This window comes from Cyprinodon tularosa, unplaced genomic scaffold, assembly GCF_016077235.1.
Source record: "Cyprinodon tularosa strain WSP-4 unplaced genomic scaffold, ASM1607723v1 ctg47, whole genome shotgun sequence".
NCBI lineage: Eukaryota > Metazoa > Chordata > Actinopteri > Cyprinodontiformes > Cyprinodontidae > Cyprinodon > Cyprinodon tularosa.
Window position 1 is genome coordinate 1,420,571 of NW_024039196.1, and position 24,647 is coordinate 1,445,217.

A 24,647-nucleotide genomic window follows, 5' to 3' on the forward strand; every position below is an offset into this window, starting at 1 on the left:
GTTCAGACAAAAAAGTTTTTTTTTTATGAATAACTATAAACATTGTGTAGCTATCCCTTAGCAATAAAAGGGATTTCTTTTTTCAATTAAATCTTTACATTTTCTACTTTTAAGTTTGAAAAGAAGACTAACACTAGTGCTCAGAAATAGTCATTAAATCAAGAATTATCCTACAAAGACTTTTTCCACACAAGTTTTGATTTAGAAACGTTTTAAACGTTACAGGTAAAATATCATATCACTTAGCAAATAATTAAATAATGTGTTACGAGTCTTAAGAAAGGGTTTCTCAAGCGTTATAATAATCAAACATAAAATATGTCATTTTTCATGGATAAAATAAGAGGTAGGAGTTTGTCTGTGTGGGTGGGGGGGTATCAACTTCTTATTTTATATTCATGACAAACAGGCACAATTAGAGGGCTGAGGGTCCCTAATAATGGCTCCCAAGCAATTCACACATATTTATTTCTGCATTTTAGAAGTTTCAAGCCAGGGAGTGAAATCCGGACAGGTTGTTATAGCTACGCAATCCACAGGGGTTCTGATGTCTATTTAAAATCCCGAGGACCCTCCCTCTCTCCTTTAAACAACATTATATATCACACACACACTGCATGCTAATGCAATCTCAGTGAGCACTAAAACACATCTTAAAATTAGCTCATTCCGACTGACAGGGCAACAGAAGGAGCATATCATCTGAATTTCCCCCTTTGGCGATACCTGCTGATTGGGTCCTTAAAAAGCCAACGGCTTTTAACTTTTAATATTTGGCTCTTCACTTCTGCACAGAGTACTAGGGATAGATAGATTTTTTTTTTATCTCTCTCGGTCTTGGAGGATTTAAATAAAATCAATCAGTTTGTAAAATCGTTTTATTTTATTTCTCTACTCTTGAGTTCCGAGCTGTCCGCGCGGATGAGCGCGCGCGTTGGCGTTCTGCTGGAGAAGTTCTGCCAAACTTTAAGGATGATATACCTTGGATGCGTTCTGCTGCTCTGTGGGCTTAAGCATGTTATGGCAAGCTATCCCATCTGGTGGTAAGCTTTATCTTTATCTTTTTTCCTTTTTTTTTTTTTTTAACATATTAAACAGACGGTGACGTGATTTTGTTAAAATGCCCGAGAAGCGTCTGGTGATCCTCAATGTGCGACAGTTTGAGCGTCTGCAGTTTCAGTTTGTTTTTCTGACAGCAGCAGGACACTTCTGTCTGCAAACAGCAATGATCCTCTTCATCTTCAGCGCATTTAGCTCATCATTAATACTACTTTGGAGTTTACTATGAATAATAACAATCAAAAATAAGATCATATCACACACATATATATATATGTATATATATATGTGTATATTAATTCACCATGTTGAGACAAACCAGGTGCGTCTACAGAAAGTTTGAAAAGGGGGGCAGTCAGATGGTGGTCCAATGATAATGTTTGGGAGGCACACCAAAATCCAACAGAATTATGGAAGTTTGCTGTCATTTAAGATATAATGCAGCTCAGGTAGTGACTGCACAAAAATGAATATTGTCATACAAAAAAGGCAAGTGTTGCAACTCATAGGTATTGTCTTCTGATCTATCACATCATACTCTTAAAATACACATTTTTTTACTTATTTTTTTGGCAGCGGGGAAATGTGGCCGTGAGAGTTATTGAGTTTTATTTTGATTTGGGTCAAATACTCTAGTTGTAGTATTAAGGATAGATATCAGACTTTTCTCTAAAGTAAATCAAAGTTACAACAATATAGCTTGTTCTTTATAAAATTTTTAATGATCAGGTTTTATTGTATGGCAAGAATTTGTTGTAAAACATTAATTAATCAGGATATGATGGACTAGGTAACATAATAACTGATGGGAGTTTTTAACTCTTGGTGTTATAGCTGCCTTTTCTCTTAATTCATTTTTTTATTCATATCACAGATCATTTTGAACTAACTTTTGCAATGCGTTGCTTGATTTATGCTGCTGTGATTTAAGCAAATCACATATGTAACCAAATTGATTGGCTCAGTTTGGTTATTCTCTGTTCATGTGCTTCAAACGCTTTGTTTTTTTCCCCTTTCCCACTTTTTTAAAAAATTTTTAACATGTTAACCTAACGTAGAATAGGACAGAAAAGAAAAAATAGAATTCTGTTCTCAATTCAAACAACAGACAATGCTGTAAAATATATAATTCTTGACAGTGAGTGAGAGAAAATTTTCAGGTATTTAGGTCAGCTTCAAGTCCTACCAAAAAACTTAAAAAACAATCCACTTTGATGATGTTTTGCTCCCCATTCAGGAAGCTTTTTCAAATCAAAATGTCCAAAAAGCTTGAAAAAGCCTCCTTGTTGGGAAGCGAAACGTCCTTAAACTTGGAAACAAAGTCCAGTAGATTGTTTTTTTAACTTCTTTGGAATGATTATGACCTTGATGACTGAGAATGTTCACCAGCAACACCATAAAAAAAATGAAATGACAATGTTTTAGAGCCTAAACCATAACCTCCCCTGTATCTTCATGATGCAGACAACATTGGAAATCCCTTATTTTATACTGTGTAGCTTGTTTAGAAGTCATAAAACCTTTTATTTAAAGTCTAAACAGGATTCACAGTCAAGCTCATTTTTTATTGGACATAATGACTTACTTCTGCAATTTGAAATAAAAATCACTGTTGCAGTAGCATGACATGTAACAGATTAGAGTTCTTGAAATATGTTTCTGCATATATTGATTTTTTTTCTGTCTAATTTAAATTAAATGACAGTGTGTTACAGGAAGCACTTAGAATGATCAAGCCACTGAGGGGTAATGCATTTGAACTGGCTAACAGCAGAGGTTTGTTGGCAGAATCAGCTGTCACTTTAATAACAGAACTAAAGATGTTAAAGTTTCTGTCTTACTCAGCAAATTTGACTCAGATCCATATCCTGAATGTTTTCTGTGAGTTTGGACTATATGAGAATTTTAAAAGATATCATTAGATTTGAAAACTTCACTTAAAAAGGTGACAAAGTAACAGTAAATGTGTGGTTATTGGGGACTTAAGTTTAATGAATGTAAAAGGCATATGAGGTATTGCTGTCTTAGAAGTAAGAGCTTGAACAGGGAGCCATTTATGCAAGTACCATAACTCCAGCTGACAAGCATGTATAATCAGACATTTAGGATCTAAGACAAAAAGGCTAACAGCTCACATCCAAAAATGATCAGAAAAAATAAAAAAATCATCTAATATATTTTGGAAATGTATCTAAATTGCAGAATCAAATTTTTTTTTAGATGCTTACACGTCAAGGCTATTCGGGTAGATCATTGTGCACCAAGTATTTTAAGGTAGGCAAAAACTTATTGTCTGAGGAATTGAAGATATAGCAAGGTTTTAAAAAGGAAAAACATAAAAAGTTGTTGTGGCATCAAATTTATTCAGGGAGGGCTGAAATGACCAGTGGTTTGAGGCATTCAGGAATGCATTGCTTTTCTTCCTCTACCTGTTTCTAAACACTGCTGATCATTTAGCTTAAAGTGGGCTAACAACAGGAAAATGTCTCCAAAAAAAATCTTCATCTCTGATGTGAAAGAAAACTACAGTTATAGCATTGAAACCATTGTATTGTTGTCAGTCTCTTATTTTCAGGTGAATCTGTTTTATTTATTTTTCCTGAACCCTGGCCTCGCTGGTGTAAAACCATGTCATGTTTTATCTGGGTTATTGTACTAAAATCTTCTTACAAGGGGACATTTATTCATTTTTAGCTGAGGCTATAAATGGCATACATTCTACTAAAAATCCCACATGAGCCAAACTTTTTCCACTCTTCGTTTTTATGTCAGCAGGCTCTGAGGGCACTAATGTCACGTTTGCTAAAAGCTATCCATCAATCACAGCCGTTTTTGTACAGTAGAACAAAAATAACCAAAGATGGCCAGTTTCCAATAAATCACCCAATATTTGGCAACGCTTTGAAACTGGGTGGACCTTAAACTACTTCCATTAATGGGTCCCCTGGTGTTTAGACTGATGAGAAACTAATTACACACGCGGCTGGAAGGAAATCCTGATATAGCACTGGTGCCAATGGGCAGACAGATGGAAAAAAAACAAGACCCTATCATTCCTATCTTCCAACATGTTTAACTTTTTTATCAAAGGAACATCTTTTTTTTCGTATTTATTTCTTTTGATAATTTTTTTTTTTCCATTACCCACTTTGAAACAGATAAAAAAAAATACCTAGAGGCAGGTTTCCACTCCGTCACAGTTAAAATCATGCTGCAGGTGTAAAAATCTGAGAGGTTAAATTTGGATTTTGGAGAAAGCAATTACAGGCGCTAAACAGAGCCAGATAAACACAGGATCTGATTGGTTGAGATTTTCCAACTAAAATAAACAAATATTTGACTATAATTGTTATGCAAAACTTCAGCATTTTTTTCACATTAGTCCAAACTTAAATAACAAAAAAAAAAAAACAATGCAACATTTCTGAAAGCCATTACTTCAGTTTCAGTTGAGGTGGGATGTTCTGCTGCAAAATGTGTTTTCAAATGGCTTTCAGACAGCCTCCGTGCCCAGAGTAGTCTATAGGGTTGCTGATTAGTGTTAAGGTGGGTTCATGTCTGCCTTCTCTCGACCTGCCATGACATAGCCTGGCTGCACCCGCCGCCCTCCCACCACCTCCTTCTCTAGTCCACCCCACCTTAGAAGATAAATACCTGGAGGTGAAAGCTTGCTGCACATTCCTACTCTCAAACATATTCTCTTGATTTCAAAGTCAACTCCAAGGCCCTGGGGCCTTCGAGTAAAGTGGTAATTCTGAAGCACCTTGCCTTGGCTTGCTGAAATATGCATTAAACATCCACTGCTTACACTCAGATTAGAGGGGAAAATCTGTTCAGTGTGGAAAAAAAATTTCATGCCATGTATGTTCTTATTTAAGCTAAACAGTTTTCTTCACATTAACTGTGACTTTTTGCTGAATACACTGAATGTCCGTCTCTATGTCTGACAGCAACACTGACAAGATAAATTGACTTTTTTCTACAGAGGAATTAGAGAGATTAAAGTAAAGACCACACAATAAATACCTAAAATCCACACAACACTCAGAAGAGCAGCAGTTAGCTTTAAGTGGTTGTTAGAGATGGTCTCCAACAACACTGTTCTTTATGCAACAGTTTGCTAAAAAAAAAAATCATAAATCATCCGGGTGGAACATGTCCTGCCTCCACTCATAAGCCTTTTCCTAACACAGGAAGATATGGCAGCGACTTACTCAGCTCCACTGAGACAGACAGAGATCACATGGACTCATTGTGATTTCACGTTCAGTTATTACAGATCCAGCTGAATTATATATATATATATTTTTTTTTTCTTAACTATAACATTTGCTTATTCAAATCAGTTAAATTCTATTTATTTGTAATACCACAATTCTCAACACATCATCTCAAGGGTTTTTACAGAGACAATTCAATCGAATTATCCAGACAGATTGATTAAAAGTTTTCCATTTGAGGAAACCCAGTTGATTGCATCGAGTCACCGATTTGAAGGATTTGTTTCACCCAGCTGAGCATGTGGCTACATTAGACATTTGCTTGTGTTTTGCATGCATGCACCAACAGTGGTGAGGAAAAACTCTCTTTAAACAGGAAGAAACCTCAACAAGCAGGCTCAGTGTGAGCAGTCTGCTGCCGAGGCCGACTGGAGGTCAGACAGAAATCAAAATCAAATCTGAACAACCATTTATATTGTCTTTTAAGGTTGCAGAGTTTACTTAAAATCAGAAACCTTGGTATTCATATGAGAAGAAACCCAAATCTGTGATTTCTGCAGGCCTGTTTCAAACACATGTAACTTTTGACCAGTTTCTAGTTCAGATAAGCAAAAATATAAAAAGAAAAGTAGAAGAAAAACACATCTTCATCTGCTTTGGAGCTGCTTCTGTAAGCAATGACTATTTGGAAGCCCATATAACTCAGGAGCCAGGGAGCAGATTTTCCCTATCAGGGCAAGCACCTACTGGCATCACCAAAGGCAGCAACATTTGCTAAGGACTAAAAGTTTCCACTTGTAAAAAAATCTTGCTATGAATATTTGAAAAGAAAAAGTCAAAATATTTTTTTTTCAGTTATCTGGGAAAGCAGACACTTCCGAATGAGCTTTATTTATAGCAATATACATGAACTGAACCTATTCTTACGTTTTATTTAAACTTATTGGTAGAGAAGGGAACAAGGCTTTAAAAGTACAGATTTTGTTTTAAGAAATTAGTGTACATTTATTTAAATTATTCAAAATGATTCATACCAAGGACAGATTTAGGTTTTAAAGATATTTAAAAACCCAAAGTTTTTCTTCCTGACAGAAAACGAGACAGGCCTCTCTCAAAAGACAATATATCTTTAAAAAGCACCACATTTTGGTTTTGTTAGGAATTACTTTTATATAATAAAACAGCATTACAGTATGCAAACCCTTATTATAATAATGGTGGATTGTTTTTTTGTTTTTTTTTCACTGATATTTTGAGTATTCACTTTTGATGATGTGCTCCAAGTCTGTAAGGCTGAAAGTCTTCCCTATTATCACCCTAAATATTATATATAATTTATTATTATATATAATTTTAACATCTATAGATTTATTTTAAAAGATTTTCATACAAAAGGCAACATAATAATTTTGGAAAATCCCCTGATTTGTTTAATGTTATGCTGTGGATTAGTAATGGATGAATAACAACACAAACAAAACGTTATATATATATACATAAGACGGTATGCATCTTATTAATATTCAAATGTGCAATCAGGCATACAAGTTACTTATATCTAAATCTTGAATAAAAGATAAAAATCTAAAATTTGTATTGTATTGTGGCACCTCAGTTTTTCAAATACTCTGTAATAGAGATAAATCAACACATAAAACAAAGACAGAAAGTATTATAAAGGTGTGAAGGCAGAGAGATGTAATCAGTTAGCCAAGTTTGCACTTGTTTCTTAAAACATCTTCCTCAAAGAGAAAAAACTATGGGTGGGAGGGCGGTCTGTGTTGCCCTTAATACACTCTCTGAAGTTTCATTGTAGGTTTTGCACTCTTATTACCCTAAGCTGACGGCCTGTTAAGTGTGCGGACAGCTAATAACAAGGTGTAGTTTTTCCAAGTGTCAGCTTAAGGTCTATGAAGACCTCTGGATGCGTTGCGGACTTTCATCTTAAGCAGAAACAATGCGGTGGCAGGGCTGCAATTTCAATACACATAAAGGGCAGGTGTCTTTAGAGAGGGTGGTTGGAGGGATCAGGGATAGATACGTAATGGTAGCATTTGATACAAAAAATAAACACACATAATCAGATAAAGTCAGACAAAAAATTACACTGCGGCAGAAGGAAAATTACCTCCCACTCCAGTGCTGAGACATCGATACAGACAAATAGAATAAGAAGATATAATTAATAAAAGGCACTGACATTGTGATTTCCTCTCTGCTTGTAGGTCACTAGCAGTTGGCCACCAGTATTCATCAATAGGTACCCAACCTATCCTTTGTGGCAGTATACCAGGTTTGGTGCCCAAGCAGCTGCGCTTCTGCCGGAACTACGTTGAAATCATGCCCAGCGTAGCCGAGGGGGTGAAGATCGGCATCCAAGAGTGCCAACACCAGTTCAGAGGCCGGCGCTGGAACTGCACAACGGTCAACGACAATTTGGCTATCTTTGGGCCAGTCTTGGACAAAGGTGAAGCTGTATTTTTTTATGAATCAGAAACAAATGTACTTCCAATGCAATTTGTCTGTCTTATACATACCATATGACTGCACTTTCATGGTTGAGGTTTGTACTTTGGGGTTTAGGTTTGGTGGATATGTTAAACCCAAGGCATTAAAAGCACACAGTGCGCAAAACTTGAGAAAAAAACAATTGGTCACAAAGACATATAGTGATTCTACTCATCCTTTTAAGTCTAGTTCTGAATTCGTCAGAATTTTATTTACATAGCAGGTATTGGATAGTAAACCTGAATAGGAAAATCTTTGAAGAGTTTCACACCTCTCATACATTTTACTACACAATGAGGTGCAGGAAAACCCCAAAAACTTGAATGTAACTTATTTTTTGAATCCAACATAGACACCTTGTTTCAATCAATAAACCACTAAGGTTTAAAGGAGAAAAAAAGGATAAAAATTCCATTTCAAAATAATATTTTTTGTTGTGTTTAATTAATATATGAGTAAGACTGTAAGACTAAACAGAGTATGCTGAAACATAAATTATGATGTTTAACTTCAGTTCCTTTATTTTTTTTTAAGTATATTTGACCATCTACAAGACAAATATAAAACACTTTAGTTAAAAAAAGGAAAGTAAATTAAAATAAACGCGTCTCTGGAATCATTAATGCTTTCAGCGATTGTTCCTATTCTATTTGTCTTATATTTTTTGTACAAAAGATTTATTCTCCTTCTGCATCATCCATTATGTTGATTCAAATCCTTGTTTAAATAGTCTTAAGACTGAGCAAGCTCTGAGGGGCCTGTATGCATGAAAAGATGTACATAACAGGCCTAAAGCTAGTGAGTTCTGTCTTGTCTGAGTTATGTTTTGGAGGGGATCCCCTGCAGCTGTTGTATTTTCTTAAAAGGAACCTAGAACACAAGAATCTGAACCAAACAGAATTATTTATTTCCCTCAAAATATATAGGTTTCACTTCAGAATACAAAGACATTTTGTAGTCATGAAAGTAGGCTTTTGGAATCATCAAACCCTAAGGCATTTCAAAAACAAAGACATACTTTAAGAGCATAAAAAGCCCTAAATTTCTTTTTTTTCCTTCAGTAGCCTAACCACAAAACAAATTGCCGTCACTCTTGCACAATGAGTATCAAAGTCGTATTTTTGTTATGTTTTGATCCTTCTTTACAAGCTTTCTCATTGTGCCTTGGATCATTTTTCTGCCTTTATTGTTTCATTTTCTGTTTTCTTTATTCTATTTTTCTTTTTTTTCTGATTATTGATGTGGATTTTTGTCAATAGCTAATTTTCTGCCTTTACCTGGCCTGTGATTTGCCTTCCCTATCTAGACCTCTATTGCACTGCATTTATAAGGTCTTGCTAAACCATTCTTTAACATTTTACAAGGTAGATCCAAAATTCACAATGCTTTTCATCCTTTTTCAAACGATTTTCTTACGCCTACTGGTTCATATTTGGGGAGTGGGACGTAAATGTTGCATAATTTTTTAAACAATTGAAATATCAGCTTACATTTCTGAGGTCTCTCTGGCATATATATTTAGAACGTCTGTGTGAAACCTTCACAGCACCACGTTTCATTTAAATTTAATGAGAAAGTCTCTTGACTTGAAATATTTCCCACTCTTCTTTGCAAATAGCTCAGTTTAGACCCAGTCGGATGGATGATGTCTGTGAGCATCAGTTTTTAAGCCCACGTACAGATTTTTAAATCAGCTGGGCCAATTACAAGCCATGTTCCTGCTGGCAGTCCCCCACATTTGTCTGAAGTCTTGTGCAGGTACTGACAGATACTTCATCCAAGTTTCCATCAGCTCTTACCATTTTCTTTCCCCTAATAAAAAATATTTTAAAAAAGGTCTATAATATGATGGTTCCACCACAATGTATCACTATTTTATAGTTTCACACATGGCTTTTAATAGTATTAAAAATTCTTCACAGAATATAAGGTGCTTGAAATTAAAGACATTAAGCATATTTAGATAAATATGTTTAGTTTTTTTTTTGGTCATAGCGGGTTTTATTTTTTTCATTTTTAAATCTAAACATTAAAAAGAAACAGTAGCATTGCTTTTAGCAAATGAAAGCACACAAATCTGCAAACACCTTTTGATAATCACTTTTGACAGCATGTACTTATGCTTGACTTATACTTAGACAATCAGCAATATAAGAAACTCGCTGACGTGGAATAATAATTATGGCATACCAAAATGTAATAAATTCCTGAACACTTTTTTTCATCCATGCCCAAAGGGGTTGAGCTTTGCTGAATGTTATTGCACAAGGCTTATTTTCCAGTAAGCGACTGTTTCTTTCTTCATTAAACTTAACCAAGACCGCATCTGCTGATAAGCTACCTGACATGTTTTTTTTTATTTATTTTTTATCACTTAGCAACATTTCCAAATGTAATTTCAAACTTGCTTTTTAGTTTTCTGGATTTACCAAAGAATGTGTCTTTTTCTCTGTCATTTCGCTGTCATTTCTCTTCCGAAACTGGCTTTGAAATTTTGACTCGATTATGTTATATTTGGTTGAGGGTTGCAGATCTAAACTGGGTAGTTGTTTTACTTAAGAATGATGCAAATTTGATTTATGGCATTTGTATTTAATAAACTCTTGAGCCAGTTGATAGAAAAGGCTTGAACTCAAGTAGATGGCTAACGATAGAGGTTCTCAATCATGGTCCCATTGTGGTGCAAAATGCTACCACATCATTCTCATTGCCCTCCCCTCCCAGCTCTAAATTGCAGGGGTACTGACTGGAAAGAGAAGGCCACTACTGGGCTTTAGTAAATCATTTCGATTGGATTAAGGTCACTGGGGCCTTTAATAATGTGAGAGGTCAAAGTGGCTGGATTAAGTGCCTTTGTCGAAGGATGAGTAGAGTGGCTCAGGGACTCACAGGCCTTTGATAGGTTTTAGTCGAAGTAGGCTTCCATTTCATTGGATTTGATTGATGCTGGTGTTTGTCTGTGGGTTGAGGACATTGTCCTATCAGTGTCTGTTTGTCTGCTATTCAGACTGTTGTGTTCCAGTTTCCTCTTTGCCTTTTTTGTAAGAAAAAGCATGCACCTTGCTTACACCTAAAGCACAGTTTCAGCCCAACACTGCCACTGCTTGCCTTATCATCGTGATGAAGGCTGATGGATTAGCTTATAGGGTTAGAAGATGTCTGTTTAAAGAAATATTCATTTTGAAAGGAAAGCTAAAAGAATAAATGGAAAACATTTATTTAAATTTGTGATAATATCCCTGAAAAATGAAATCACACATTCTTGCCATGTCATACATAATGAAAGAAGAGAAAAGCAAATTCAACCTTTTAAATAAGACATATTCCTATTGGAACTCTCTCACTTAGACATGGGCTAAACCTCAAAATTTCTATCCATTGCCACACCTCACATCCCAAAGCCTGCCTCCAGGCTATGTCTGCGTCAGCACTCATTAATTTACATTAGCTAAGGTGTCAAAACATGCATTACTTGAATCTGCCTGCGATGAAAGGTAATTGAAAGCTTTGCAGGTGTTCTCAGTCTCTACAAGCAATTTTGAAGCTCTTGAGATCTTATTAGCTATCTGCAGACTGCCTACCTATTGAATTGGCATAATCACCTTTCTGATGGGGGTCGTATGAAATTATAAATTAGGCAGTTTAACAATGCTACAACTAATTAACATTAAATATATGTCGTTATAAAAAAAGGGAGGGGGGAGTTGCGACCTAGTGGAAAAAGCATTGCGCTTGGCCCCCAGAGGTTCTGAATTCAAGCCCCTCTCCCACGGACTGCCACTCTGGGTCCTTGAGCAAGGCCCTTAACCCCACACTGCTACCTGGGGGCTGCAGAGAAGCAGCCCAGTCTTCCCCAAGGGGATGGGTCAAATGCAGAGGTATTTTTTTTTCCAGTGTGAGATTAGTAATGTTAAATTATATTCACTTATATCTATTAAATATAAATATATATAAGTGTTGGCGTCTTTATAAGGACTATGTTTTATAAAAGTATTTCTACCTCTTAATCTTTATCAAATTTTATCACCTTAGTATCATAAATATCCTGATTCTTTTTGTTAGGATAAAAACAAATAATAATAATTCATAAAACACTTAACTTGAAAATCTGGAGAAAGAAAACTTTGGCAATATTTTTTTGGAAAGTCAGTAAAGATCAATCCAATTCCCTGGAACTATTCTGATTAGAATTTAGATGTCGACATTGACTGTGACTGTATGTTTTAAGTTGGTGCTCTGCTGCAGGCACAGCCACTTCAGTTAGAAGTCTTCTAGCATGTTTCTGCCCTTAATTATTTTGCTTTTAGCTCCATCTATCTCCCCCTTAACCCAGTTAGCTTCACTGTCTTAAAGAAAAATATCCCCACCAACATGATACTGCCACCATCAAGGTTCAGGGGGTGTTTAAGGTGTTGTGAATACTATGTTATTACCACACAAACAATTTTTTGCATTTTCAAATTTGGTCTTGGTGACAAGATTACCTTCTTCCTTTAATGCGATGTTACCTACATGGAATACATAAACACATTAAAAGAGCTCTTCCAGAATTCCCATTGGCCTCTTGGCCGCTTCTCTGAATAATGATAGTGTTACAATTCAATTAAATGTATTTGTATGGCACCTATTTACATGTCATCTTAATATCCTTTACAAAGACAATTAACCAGAGCATACATCATTGCATCAAATAACTTACTTTGCAGGACTTGCTTCTTCTGGATGCAAATGTGGTGACAGTAGACACATTTGCATTTTGTTGTTGACTCTACAGAAGTTCCTAACACATAGCATGCATAAAGTGAAGCAGAAGAGGAAAAACTTAATTTTAACAGGAAGAAACCTCCAGCAGTAGCAGCCACAGTGTGAGAGGCCTTCTGCCAGGCCTGACAGGGGGTTTAAGAAGAAAAAATACAAAAGGAACAAGAAGAACTGATCCATAAATAATTGGTATGTTAGAGAAGGTCATTGTAAACTAGCTCTACTGGTGGCTCTGTCTAGGTAAGACACTGCTAAGTAAAGACGCTTTGAATAATTTTTTTACCTAAAGGGATAAAAGAGAACACATACAGTTAGTAACAGTAAAGGCTAAAATTAACCAGACTAAGCACTAAAAAACGGACCCAACTCTATTGTCTATAATCAGAGGCGCTGATGGCAGCAGCCCAACCAGGATGGTGTCCGAGCCAAATAGAACAAGGCCAGATGGAGCTAGAAATCAGAGATTAAAACAGAAAAAAGAAAGAATATAAAATTAGGGGTTGAACCAAGAAAGACTGCAAAATGAAAAGTGATCCCTATGTCCTCCAGCAGTCTAAGCCTATAGCAGAATAACTATAGAGATAGCTCAGGATGACCTAAACCACTCTAACTATGAGCATTATCAAAAAGGAAAGTTTTAAGCCTAGTCTTAAAAGGAGATAGGGTGTCTGCCACACAGACTAAAACTCGTAGTTGGTTCTACAGGAAAGAAGCCTAATAACCTGGAGATTGAGAGTGAAGCGCTGTGTTAAAATTATATGGAACAATCAGATCTCTGATTTAAGTTGGAGCTTGCTTATTTAGGGTTTTATAGATGAGAAGCGTGATTTTTTTTTTAATTCTATTCTTACCCGGATTGTTGGCCTGTGACTTCTTAGGGTAATAGCTTGGTCAAACTCTTCTAAATTGCTTTAGATTTTTAAAGTGTTGAATAAGTTTTTGTGTTCTAGCAATGCATTAATCTGTTTAGCTGCCCTGTATCTCAGATTTCTATTGTGTTCCCAGGCCTTCATGATGCTTTTCTTCAGTATTGTTGTCTATCAAATCTTTGAGACGTTCAAAGAATAGCTTTATTTATAATGTGTTTAGATCGCTTAAAGCTGGTGCATTTTGTTAATCCATCTGATTGTTTTATGATTTATTTTTGGTTAACGTTTTTGCAAGCTATGCATTTTGGTTTATTTCATTTCACAATTATGTGCTACCCTGTCTGAGTCTATCATATAAAAATACCGTGAAATGTTCAAAGGTTGGTTGTTGTAACCTCGCAAAAGTGGTATGAATTCTTCTGCAAGTGCTTTTTAAACCATGAAGTTTAATAGAAATCAATAAATCCTTCTTAAATTAACCAGGAGGATGTCAGGAGATACGGGTTACGACCTATGACCTGAAGATGAGAAAGTGTAACTATTTAGGATGAGCTAAAAGGTCTCAGCTTTTCACAGAGCGTATGTCTCATCAAGCTGGGGGAGGGAAGTGAGCACATCAGTATATCATTAACTCTGGGCAAGAAAGAAAGAAGGGGTGTGGTAAATGGAGTTGATGGGGGGACCTTAGCCCCACTCCCCACTGGGTGCTGCTCAGAGCACAATATCTTCTCAACCATGAGATTAAGCAGGAGAAAAAGTGCTTTTCCCCATTCACACGCCCTCTAGATTGTTTTATTAAACCATGTGAATAGGGATTTCCCTGTCTGCCGACAAGCAGGGTCCAGCCAAAGCATAGTTCTCTGTTGCTATGACTTAACTTGGTCCCCACTAATCACTGGCCAAGGCAAATTTCATATAAAATATCTGGGTCCATTGTAGTACTAACACAGCGTGACTGTGACAGCACAATGGGGGATTGAACCCCCCAGCAGGTTGTAGGGACCATTTGGCCTGCTTGTATCTGGTGAAGTTTGGTTGAAAAGCATTGTCCAAGAAAAACTGACCGTAAATTGGTTGTAAAACAGAGAGAAGCTGCTGAACTTATGTAAGCAGGGACAACTCCTGGTGAAGTAGATGCCATAACATTAGGTGCATATGGCTACTAAAACGTTCTAGAAAATCAGAAGTACGAATGGTGACATCTCATATGAAAAGCAAAAATAATTCTGGTGGATTGTCTTTCTTGGGTTTAATGTTTCTTGTGCTAATATTACAAAAGACACAGTGAAGACTGTGGATACCTGCTTTAAACATCTTTCTTTTGTCTGTTAGAGACTACAGTCCCTAAAAGAAATCATGGGACTAGTTATGCTAACACTCATACATTATTTTTCTATTTCAATTTTGTATATTGGATATTTTTCCCAATTTTAACCATCTAGATAATATTAATATTAATCTAATAATATCCTTTATACACTACTAAAAAAAAATAAAGGAACACTTTGTAACCAGAGTATAGCATCAAGTTAATTAAACTTCTGGGATATTATATTAATCATTTTCAGCTGCTTTGGTGTTGAAATTAACAACAGCTGCACTAGAGGAGCATCAACAAGATGACCATCAAAACAGGAATGGTTTTACAGGCGGAGGCCATTGACATTTTTTCCCCCTCCTCATCTTTTCTGACTCTTTTTCACCAGTTTTGCATTTGGCTAGGGTCACTGTCACTACTCTTAGCATGAGACGCTACCTGGATCCTACATAGGTTGCACAGGCAGTCCAACTCCTCCAGGATAGCACATCAACACGTGCCATTGCCAGCTGTGTCTCCCAGAACAATCTCAAGAGCATGGAGGAGATTCCAGGAGACAGGCAGTTACTCCAGAAGAGCTGGACAGGGCCGAAGAAGATCTACAACCCATCAGCAGGACCGGTATCTGCTCCTTTGTGCAAGGAGGATCAGGATGAGCACTGCCAGCGCCCTACAAAATGACCTCCAGCAGGCCACTGGTGTGAATGTCTCAGACCAAAGACCAAACAATCAGAAACAGACTTCCCAAGTGTGGTCTGAGGGCCCGATGTCCTCTAGTGGGCCCTGTGCTCACTGCCCGGCACCGTGGAGCTTGATTGGTAGAACACTGGAATTGGCAAGTCCGCCACTGGCGCCCTGTGCTTTTCACAGATGAGAGCAGATTCACCCTGAGCACATGTGACAGACGTGAACGGGCCTGGAGAAGCTGTGGAGAACGTTATGCTGCCTGTAACAGCGTACAGCTTGACCGGTTTGGTGGTGGGTCAGTGATGGTCTGGGGAGGCATATCCATGGAGGGATGCACAGACCTATACAGGCTAGACAACGGCACCCTGACTGCCATTAGGTATCGGGATGAAATCCTTGCACCCATTGTCAGACCCTATGCTGGTGCAGTGGGTCTTGGGTTCCTCCTGGTACACGATATTGCCCAGCCTCATGTGGCGAGAGTATGCAGGCAGTTCCTGGAGGATGAAGGAATTGATACCATGGATTGGCCCCCACGCTTGCCTGACCTAAATCCAATAGAACACCTCTTGGACATTATGTTTCGATCCATCCGACGCCGCCAGGTTGCACCTTAGACTGTCCAGGAGCTCAGTGATGCCCTGGTCCAGATCTGGGAGGAGATACCCCGTCTCATTAGGAGCATGCCCCGACGTTGTCAGGCATGCATACACGTATGAGGGGGCCATACAAATTACTGAATACTATTTTGAGTTGCTGCAATGAAATTTCAGCAAAATGGACTAGCCTGCCGCATAATTTTTTCACTGCAATTTCTGGGGTATTTTTGAATTCAGCCCTCTGTAGGTTGATAATTATCATTTCCATCAAATTATGTGGCATCCTTTTGTTCCTAACAATCACCCAGTCCATATCAGTATAAATAAATAGCATGATTTTTTGACCCACTGAGATCTGATGTGTTTTGAAAGTGTTGCTTTAATTTTTTTGAGCAGTGGATATTTTCAAGTTAAATATGTCAACTGTGATGTTACAGATAACAGTGAGCCATGAAGAGGATTAGTGTCTTTGCTTCTGGAATCTGAAGTTCAAGCTATTTTCCAGGTCTAGATTTCAATATTCACATATTTATTTCCAGTAAATACTTAGGGCCCATTTTTCAAGAGTTCTGCATGTATTGTGACACGAGCAAAGTGACAGTCAGCAAAAACAGCACTTGAAAACCTTTTTTTTAACCTGTGCATTCACAGATCATATTTTAATTACTAAACTGTGCAGATGTGTGAGTGAAATATATGCAAGTACAATAGTTACCACTAATAAAGAGATTCATCAAGACACAGATTGCATCCTCAGTTTTTGTGACTATATTTAATACATTTGAAGGTCAGGTGCAAACTGACTAAACATTTTGGGGTCATTGTGGCTATAAAGGACACACTAATACAATGACAGATGATAGAAATAGAGTATGTATGCATGTGTATATATTTTGGCAATCAAAAGTAACAATAGAAGAATATATGTAGACAGAAAACATCTGTTCAAACTTGCACAGATTAATGCAAATTAATCTTTAAGAAAATCTTCATTCGATTGGACGTAGGGATCTGTACTATGGCCAAATATCTTCATATATATATATATATATATATATATATATATATATATATATATATATATAGCTAGAATTATCAGCTGATGACAACAGCTTTATTTGTCCATAAATCCCAAAGAAACATACCCATTACAGGAACTACGTGCTTGGTTTCAACACATAGATATCAAAATGACATTAAACTTTCTGCTTTTGAATGCAGACAAAATAGAAGCTTTGTCTTACAAATATCATGACCGGGGATAATGCTTAGAAACTAGTCCATGCATTTGTTACTTCAAGGCTGGATTATTGTCATTCTTTACTATCAGGAAGTCCATGAACTTTAGTTAAAAGCCTTCGGCTAATCCCTTCATTGGCTCCAGCTATTAAATCTAAGATAGAGTTTAAAATTCTCCTTCTTATTCATAAATCCTTAAAAACAAAATCCATCTCCATCTTATATCAGAGATCTGAAGTTGTCTGTCTTCCTAACAGAGATTTTCGCACTCAGTCTGGAGGTTTATCAGTAGATCCTAGAATTTAGAAGTAGAATGGAGTTTAGTTAAAAGGCTCTTCTCCTGTGGAACCAACTACTACTTTTAGTGAGGCAGGCTAGGCTTAAAATATTCAGTTTTATTACAACTTATAGTACGAATGGCTTAGGTTATCCTGAGCTATCTCTATAGTTATGCTGTTTTAGGCTTAAGCTCCATTTACACTACCCTTTTGAAACCGTGCCAAAATCGGTCCGAGCACAGTAACCGAGACAACTGTTGAGAGTGATTGGCACACATAACTAAACTGGACCGCACCAAACACAAGCAAAACTGGTACTAGTTCATCAGTAGGGCTCGGCAGACCGTGTCATCTCCCTATGGTCAGCCTCCGCAATCATGACATTTCCGACATGCATAAAAATACTAGCTTCCCTACCTTGCCTCACGATTTCCAGTGATGACTCTGCTTAGCAGTGTGAACTTTAACGTCTATAATTGTTTCCTGCATCTTTAAGTCCTGATTTACACTATCATTTGTCATATTCACTTCCCAAAAGCTGACTGTCAAGTAAATTCACCAAAGGCTGCCTTTTTCGCCTGACTCTCCACAAACAATATCACCATTATAACCAGACTTCCTGAATGTTAAGGCCTCCGCCTATGATGGGTCTGTTTAAAAGGGAAGGAGCCGTGCTAGCGTGGTGTGTAAACGGTGGTGAAGGAACCAAACTCTGCACAGTTAACTGATCCAAGCTCAGTCTGAACTCGGCACAGATTGGTTTTCAGACGGTAGTGTAAATGGGGTTTTAGACCGCTGGAGGACATTGGGACTGCTTTTTATCATTCTCCTTAATTTAGTCTCTGTTCCCAATACTGCGGTATTTGTTAGTTTAACCCCGAACTTTATGTTCCTGCTGCTATTTCTTGTGATAGTAGCTTCATCTGGCCCGGTTCTGTTTGGCTGAAACACCTTTCGGGAGGGAAAAAAAACAGCTGAGCTGCTGCCATCAACACGTCTGATGATAGATGATAAAGTTGGGCCTGTTTTTCAGGGCTTAGTCCTTTTTCTTTCCTGGATATACCTATTGACCTAGTCTTTACTGTGACTAAATTTATGTACCTTCTTTCATATCTTTTGGCATAAAAACTGGCACAGAGCTCATCTGCTTAACTGTCTAATTCCTAGACAGAGCTACATATGGAGCTAGTGTACTGTTCCTTTCTCTAGTATACCAACAATTTATTGATCAGGTCTTCTATGTTCCTTTTCTGTGTTTCTGCTTCTGTCCTCTCAAATCCTCAGTTGTCCGGCTTATCAACTAAGCTTGCTTCTGCTGGAGGTTTCTTCCTGTCAAAAGGGAGTTTCTCCTGATGCTGTCACTACATGCACACCTAGAGTAAGGGATTGTTTAAGAGTCACAATGCAAGCAAATGTCTACTGTCGCCACATCCTAATCCAGGAGGAGTGAATCCTGAAAAGTCAATGAAACGATGCAATCAGCCGGGTTTTTCTTGCAACATTTTAATCAATCTGGCTTAATGATCCGACTGAATTGTCTCTGTAAAGTGCCTTGAGATGATGTGTGAATAATAGCATTTGTTTATATAAATAAACAGAATTAAATTAAATTGGATTGAGCTGAACACACTTTCTTATTACATGTCTATTTTTATTTTTTATTTTTTGCCCAACCAAAATTGGATGCTCCTTATTTGGATGCTTTGAAGATCAGGCCATTGGTGTGAAAAATCATAAAAAAAATATTTTCTTTTTTCACATCTTGAAAAAACAATAGAACTATGCACACCAAGGGAGGGGATACAGTGATCTTCATCTAAAAGCTTTTATTATGATGCTAATTGTTAGAAGTGCAGTTTGTTTACTACAAATGTCAGCCACGTTTTTATGCAAGACAGCTATATTGGATTTAGAGCTTGTAGGTTAGATAAAAAAAAAAAAAAAAAACTGTTCTTTTTCAGATTTGATTTGACTTGCAACATCCATGTGTGTTTTTGTGCCATAATGACTTATGAGTAAAACCTGTCCAGATTTAGCACAGTAGTCTTGCGACTCCTTGGTACCAATGATAATCTTGGGTACCCATTTGATGAATCAGAATCCCTGATCTTAATGTCTAGAGACCTTGCTGTCCTTTTTCCCAAATTCAAACTTCAATTTATGAGATAAAAAATACACTTAATGAGTAACACTGCAACACATCATGTCATGGCATCTTTGAACCAATCCAGCAGTTGTTTGTGAACATATCTCAGTATGGTATACTAAGTAGTTACTGGAATAACTGCAAAAAAAACTTTTAAGACACATGCCTCTCGTGGTACATTTAAGTTAAGACAATTTTGGTTGTTCAAATTATTATTCTATTTGGAGTGTTTGACTTGAAAATAAATTAACTGTGTTGCAGTTGAAGAGCATGAGGTCTGATGGTTAGGTTTGTTGACTTTTAGTTACCGTGGATGCATTCACTAGCAGATGAAATGGGTGGTGGAGGAGTCAAAAAGACCTTCTTTCTTGCATCACTGTTTTAATGCCCTTTAGTCCTTAAACTGGTTGCAACCTGCTGAAAGGGAGGGGCTCCTCCTGCCTTTAGCTACATGCACCTTCCTTTTTTCTTTTCTTTCATTTGTTCTCTCCCTCTTTCCTTTTTTGTTTCTTTAGACAGAAACATTCTCTGGCTCTCTGACTCAGTCAAACAAGTCAGCTGTATACCGTTAATAAGCATACTACTCATTTTCAGGTATACTTGTTTCTCTTGCTTGGTTTTCTGTTTGCTTTTCCATGTTACGCCTCATGTGAGGTGTAAAGAAAGTCTTTGTTTTCATATATGCACTCAATTTGGGGAGTGAATTAGGTACCTGGTCAATAAAGACTACTCTCCACGTGGTACATTGTCTCCACCTCGCTAGGTTGTTTCCTAACCTTTCAAAAGCTTAATTGAGTCTCTTAATTATAGGCCTGTCAGGCCTGTCTTTTCCTCTCATCTTTGTGGAAGATCCTGATCCCTCTGACTCATCAGTTAGCTATGTCAAATAGAGACATGGAGGCCTTTCCAGCTTTATTTAGAGACAGCACGATTGATGTCTGGGCTGAACAAAGCCTCAAAGTAGTATATAAATGACAAACAGGTGAAATCATTAATAATTTAGCACTTAATATGCAGTTATTTTAATGTTGACATCAGCGGGGAATAACATGAAACCATATCTCTGTAAGAGGAGGTAACCAAGAAATATATTAGTGGATATGAAAGCTCTTGATATTCTTACTTGAAGGTAATCCAAATTTTTTAAAGACCATCTATACTATACAGTTTGTTTACAATAGTTTTGTAACCCATTTTCTTTTATTTCTCTTTTTAGCCACTCGAGAGTCTGCCTTTGTTCATGCCATTGCGTCAGCGGGGGTTGCTTTTGCTGTGACCCGGGCTTGCGCTGATGGTTCAGCCACCATCTGTGGATGCGACGCACGTCACAAGGGACCCCCTGGAGAGGGCTGGAAATGGGGTGGCTGCAGTGAAGATGTTGAATTTGGAAGCATGGTGTCCCGTGAGTTTGCAGACGCGAGGGAGAACCGTCCGGATGCACGCTCTGCCATGAACCGCCACAACAACGAGGCAGGAAGAATGGTCAGTTGTTCTTTAGATTCTGTAATGTAACAACTGCTCTGGTCTAAGATATACTAGTAACCTATTGGGATTTTGCTTTTATGAAAAATCTACAGTCCCTCAATGACAACATGTTCCTGAAGTGCAAGTGCCATGGGCTCTCAGGCAGCTGTGAAGTCAAGACATGCTGGTGGTCTCAACCAGACTTTCGGGTCATTGGAGACTACATGAAGGACAAATATGACAGCGCTTCTGAGATGCTTGTGGAGAAACACAAGGAGTCCCGCGGCTGGGTGGAGACATTGAGACCCAAGTACAACTACTTCAAGCCCCCCACAGATCGTGATCTGGTTTATTACGAAAGCTCCCCCAATTTTTGCGACCCCAACCCAGAGACAGGATCCTTTGGTACCCGAGATCGCATCTGCAACCTGACATCCCATGGCATAGACGGCTGTGATCTACTATGTTGCGGCAGAGGTCACAACACCAGGACTGAGAAGAGGAAGGAGAAGTGTCACTGCATTTTCCATTGGTGCTGCTATGTCAGCTGCCAGGAATGTGTAAGAGTCTATGATGTGCACACCTGCAAATAAACATGTAGAGGTTCTCAAAAAGCCATATCAGAACATTTTAGAAGGCAGAGGAACAAATACAGGTTTCTTCCTAGAAAACGTGTGTTGTTTAAACACTGACGACTGCCCTGGTGTTCTACGCTGGGATGCTACAAAGAGCGAGTCTGTGCAAATCAGCTCAACCTGAAAGCATCATTCATAAAGTGGAGTGTCTAAGGCTATGTTTTAAAGGTTTTGCATGCTGAAGTTGGAACAAAAGAACTGTTGGCAAAAAAGCAAACACCATATTGGTGTTTTTGTCTTCTATGTAAATAGTAGCTATTTTTGTTAAGAATTAAACAGCACTGTCATTGTTTCCCCTGACATTTAATCCTCTTTCAGTTTTGCCACAAAAATACTTTAATTTACCTTACAAGAAACTCAACAAGCAAGCATTCCCTTCCTCTGTTTATTTGTATTTCTGCCTATGTTTGAACTAACATAATCACAGTTTCATAGTGTTATTGATATTTAGTAAAGAATGCACTTGCACCTCAGTGAATGTAGCTATTTACTGTAACATGTTTACACATCCTTAAGCTAACACGTAATTATCTCATTTAAACGAATAACATTATCTAAGAGTAACCAGAGAAGCCAGACATGGTTGAACACCAGAAAAAGACAAAACATTTAACCCATTCCATTTACTTTTTTATTGTTTAGAATTCCTGCAATGGGGTTCTGTAAAAAGCTTATATGCGGTTATATGCAATTTATTATCTGCAGCACATTACTCTCATTGGCATTTAAAACATGAAATGGTACGGAAGGCAAAAGTGATTGGCTAATCTCAGAGGAGCCAAGAAAATAGTTGACTTTTCCCATCTCAAAACAAATCCATATTTAAAAGTGTCATACTTGTCCATGCAATTTGCAGGTCAGTTGGTATTTTGTTACTTTAAAAATGCTTCACCTGTACATGATGTTGATACAGATGGACATCCAGCCCCCTGTATAAAGTCAAATTTAAAAGATATTCCAAATTCCTTTTTGGAACACTTTTGGTACAGTACAAAGTAATTGTCTATGATGTTTCTTTGTTTCATTTTAAAATGATTGTCTATAGAAACTCAAACATTTACTTTTACTCAAATCCAAAGTAAATGTAAGCAAAGAATTTTGGCTAAAAGATTGATTTGTTAGAGATTTTGGCTTCTGCAAAGAGACTGAAAATAAATAGAAAAAAAAAGATTATTTTCTTGAAGTTTCTTTTAGTAAAGCTTATATTATAACTTATCTTCGTTTGTTTTTCAACAAATTTCCATCCACTTTTTTATATCATTTTTAATACAGAAAAAAATGCTTTGCACATGAGTTATTCACACATTAAATAAATATATATACATATATTTAAGTAAAACCACTGTAACATTTCTGCTGCTTCCAATGCTTAACCTGTTGTTTCACCAACTTACAGTTGGAAATTGGTTCTGTTCTCAGCATGATTTTCACACAGGAACATTTTGGATGTCTACTTAGTATCTCCATTTTCATTGTAAATAACCACTGGCTTCTCTGCAATTTTTAAAAATAATGATAGCCTTTGATAGTGTTTCAAATTCAGTTAATTAATTTTAGTTCATCTATAATGTTGATAAGATCCTAGTCAAAACAGGCTAATAAAAGCCGATCATATAGGTAAAAGTCTCAGAATTGTATTGAACTGCTGACTTTGCAGCATTTTTTGGATCAACTTGTTAACCTTGCAGCAGTCTTTCATTGTGAGCAGGCACTGTGTGACAATGGAAAAGAAAAACTCCTTTTTACAGGAGAAACCTGCACCAGTACCTGATTCATTAGAAGCAGTTATTTGCCATATATGACTGTGTATGAGAAGCCAGACCAGACACACTAAGGTTATGGACCATGAACACACATATTAAAGAGAAATAAAGAACAAAAGTCTGAATATCAAGCTATATTTTATTCTTTAAAATTAAGTTTAGCTTAAAAAGAGGGGTGTCCACTTTTTATCTCCTTTGTGTATTAACCGTTAGATATAAATAAATGCGCTGAGTCATTTGCTCATGAAAGACAGATTTTATTCAAAGTCCGATACTGAAATCTTTCTGTAAAATCTAGAAAAGGCTATACTTTTAAACACATTGGTGTCCAAAAGAAAAATAAAATAAAATTGTAATCAAATATCTATAGCTAAGACTTCGAGGTCAGCTGAGAAATATGAAGTGCTCTCTACCTGATTCTGATGATATTAGTAAAGTCCCATGTTATCCAATGTGGACATTACTGTTATTTGTGAAAGAGACCTGTCTTGTTATGTATAGTTATGACTTTAATCAATCAGAAGGTTACGCTGCAGCAATATTAGATAAAGATAACAAAAGGGATGAATAAGGATGTTTTATAAGCTCTTTGTATTGCATTTGCTATAGAAAAATGACCAAAACCTTTTTTTTCAATGATTCCAAGCTATGGCTTCCTGTTCCGCAAAACTAAGTAAAGAGCAGCACCAGTGAAGCTAACAACACTCCCTTATTATAATGCTGCTAAGGTATCATAAGTTCAAGTGTTTGTTTTTCAACTTACATATTTGTTCCTGTGTGATAATGTTATTATATGCATATTGTGATTCTTTCCGTGAAAGATACTTTTTATTGTAGTTGGTAAAAATGTGAAAAACGTGTTTTACAAATTTTTGCTCAAAGTTATACAGATTTATCTTAATAGAGTAATATAGAGTTAGCTAGGGTTTTTTTTTTTTTTTTTTTGATTGTCTGGAAGTTCATTGTCATGCTAACTATTAAGTCAATGAGGTGGCATAGATGGACAAAAGCACATCAATATAGGGCTGAATTCAAATGCACAAGAGAAATAAAGCACAAGAATTAACAGCCAAACAAAGAAAAAAAACATTTAAGACAGCA

At 37.0% G+C, this 24,647-nt stretch overlaps 1 protein-coding gene across 1 annotated transcript; it reads left to right on the top strand.

The window, feature by feature from the left end:
- Positions 1–609: 609 nt before the first annotated feature.
- On the top strand, positions 610–24,647 carry wnt3a (wingless-type MMTV integration site family, member 3A). Its single transcript, XM_038301623.1, has 4 exons — positions 610–1,043; positions 7,505–7,746; positions 20,901–21,166; positions 21,262–24,647. Exons 1-4 carry the CDS (start codon positions 922–924, stop codon positions 21,739–21,741), a joined length of 1,110 nt encoding a protein of 369 aa, XP_038157551.1. The 5' UTR covers positions 610–921; the 3' UTR covers positions 21,742–24,647.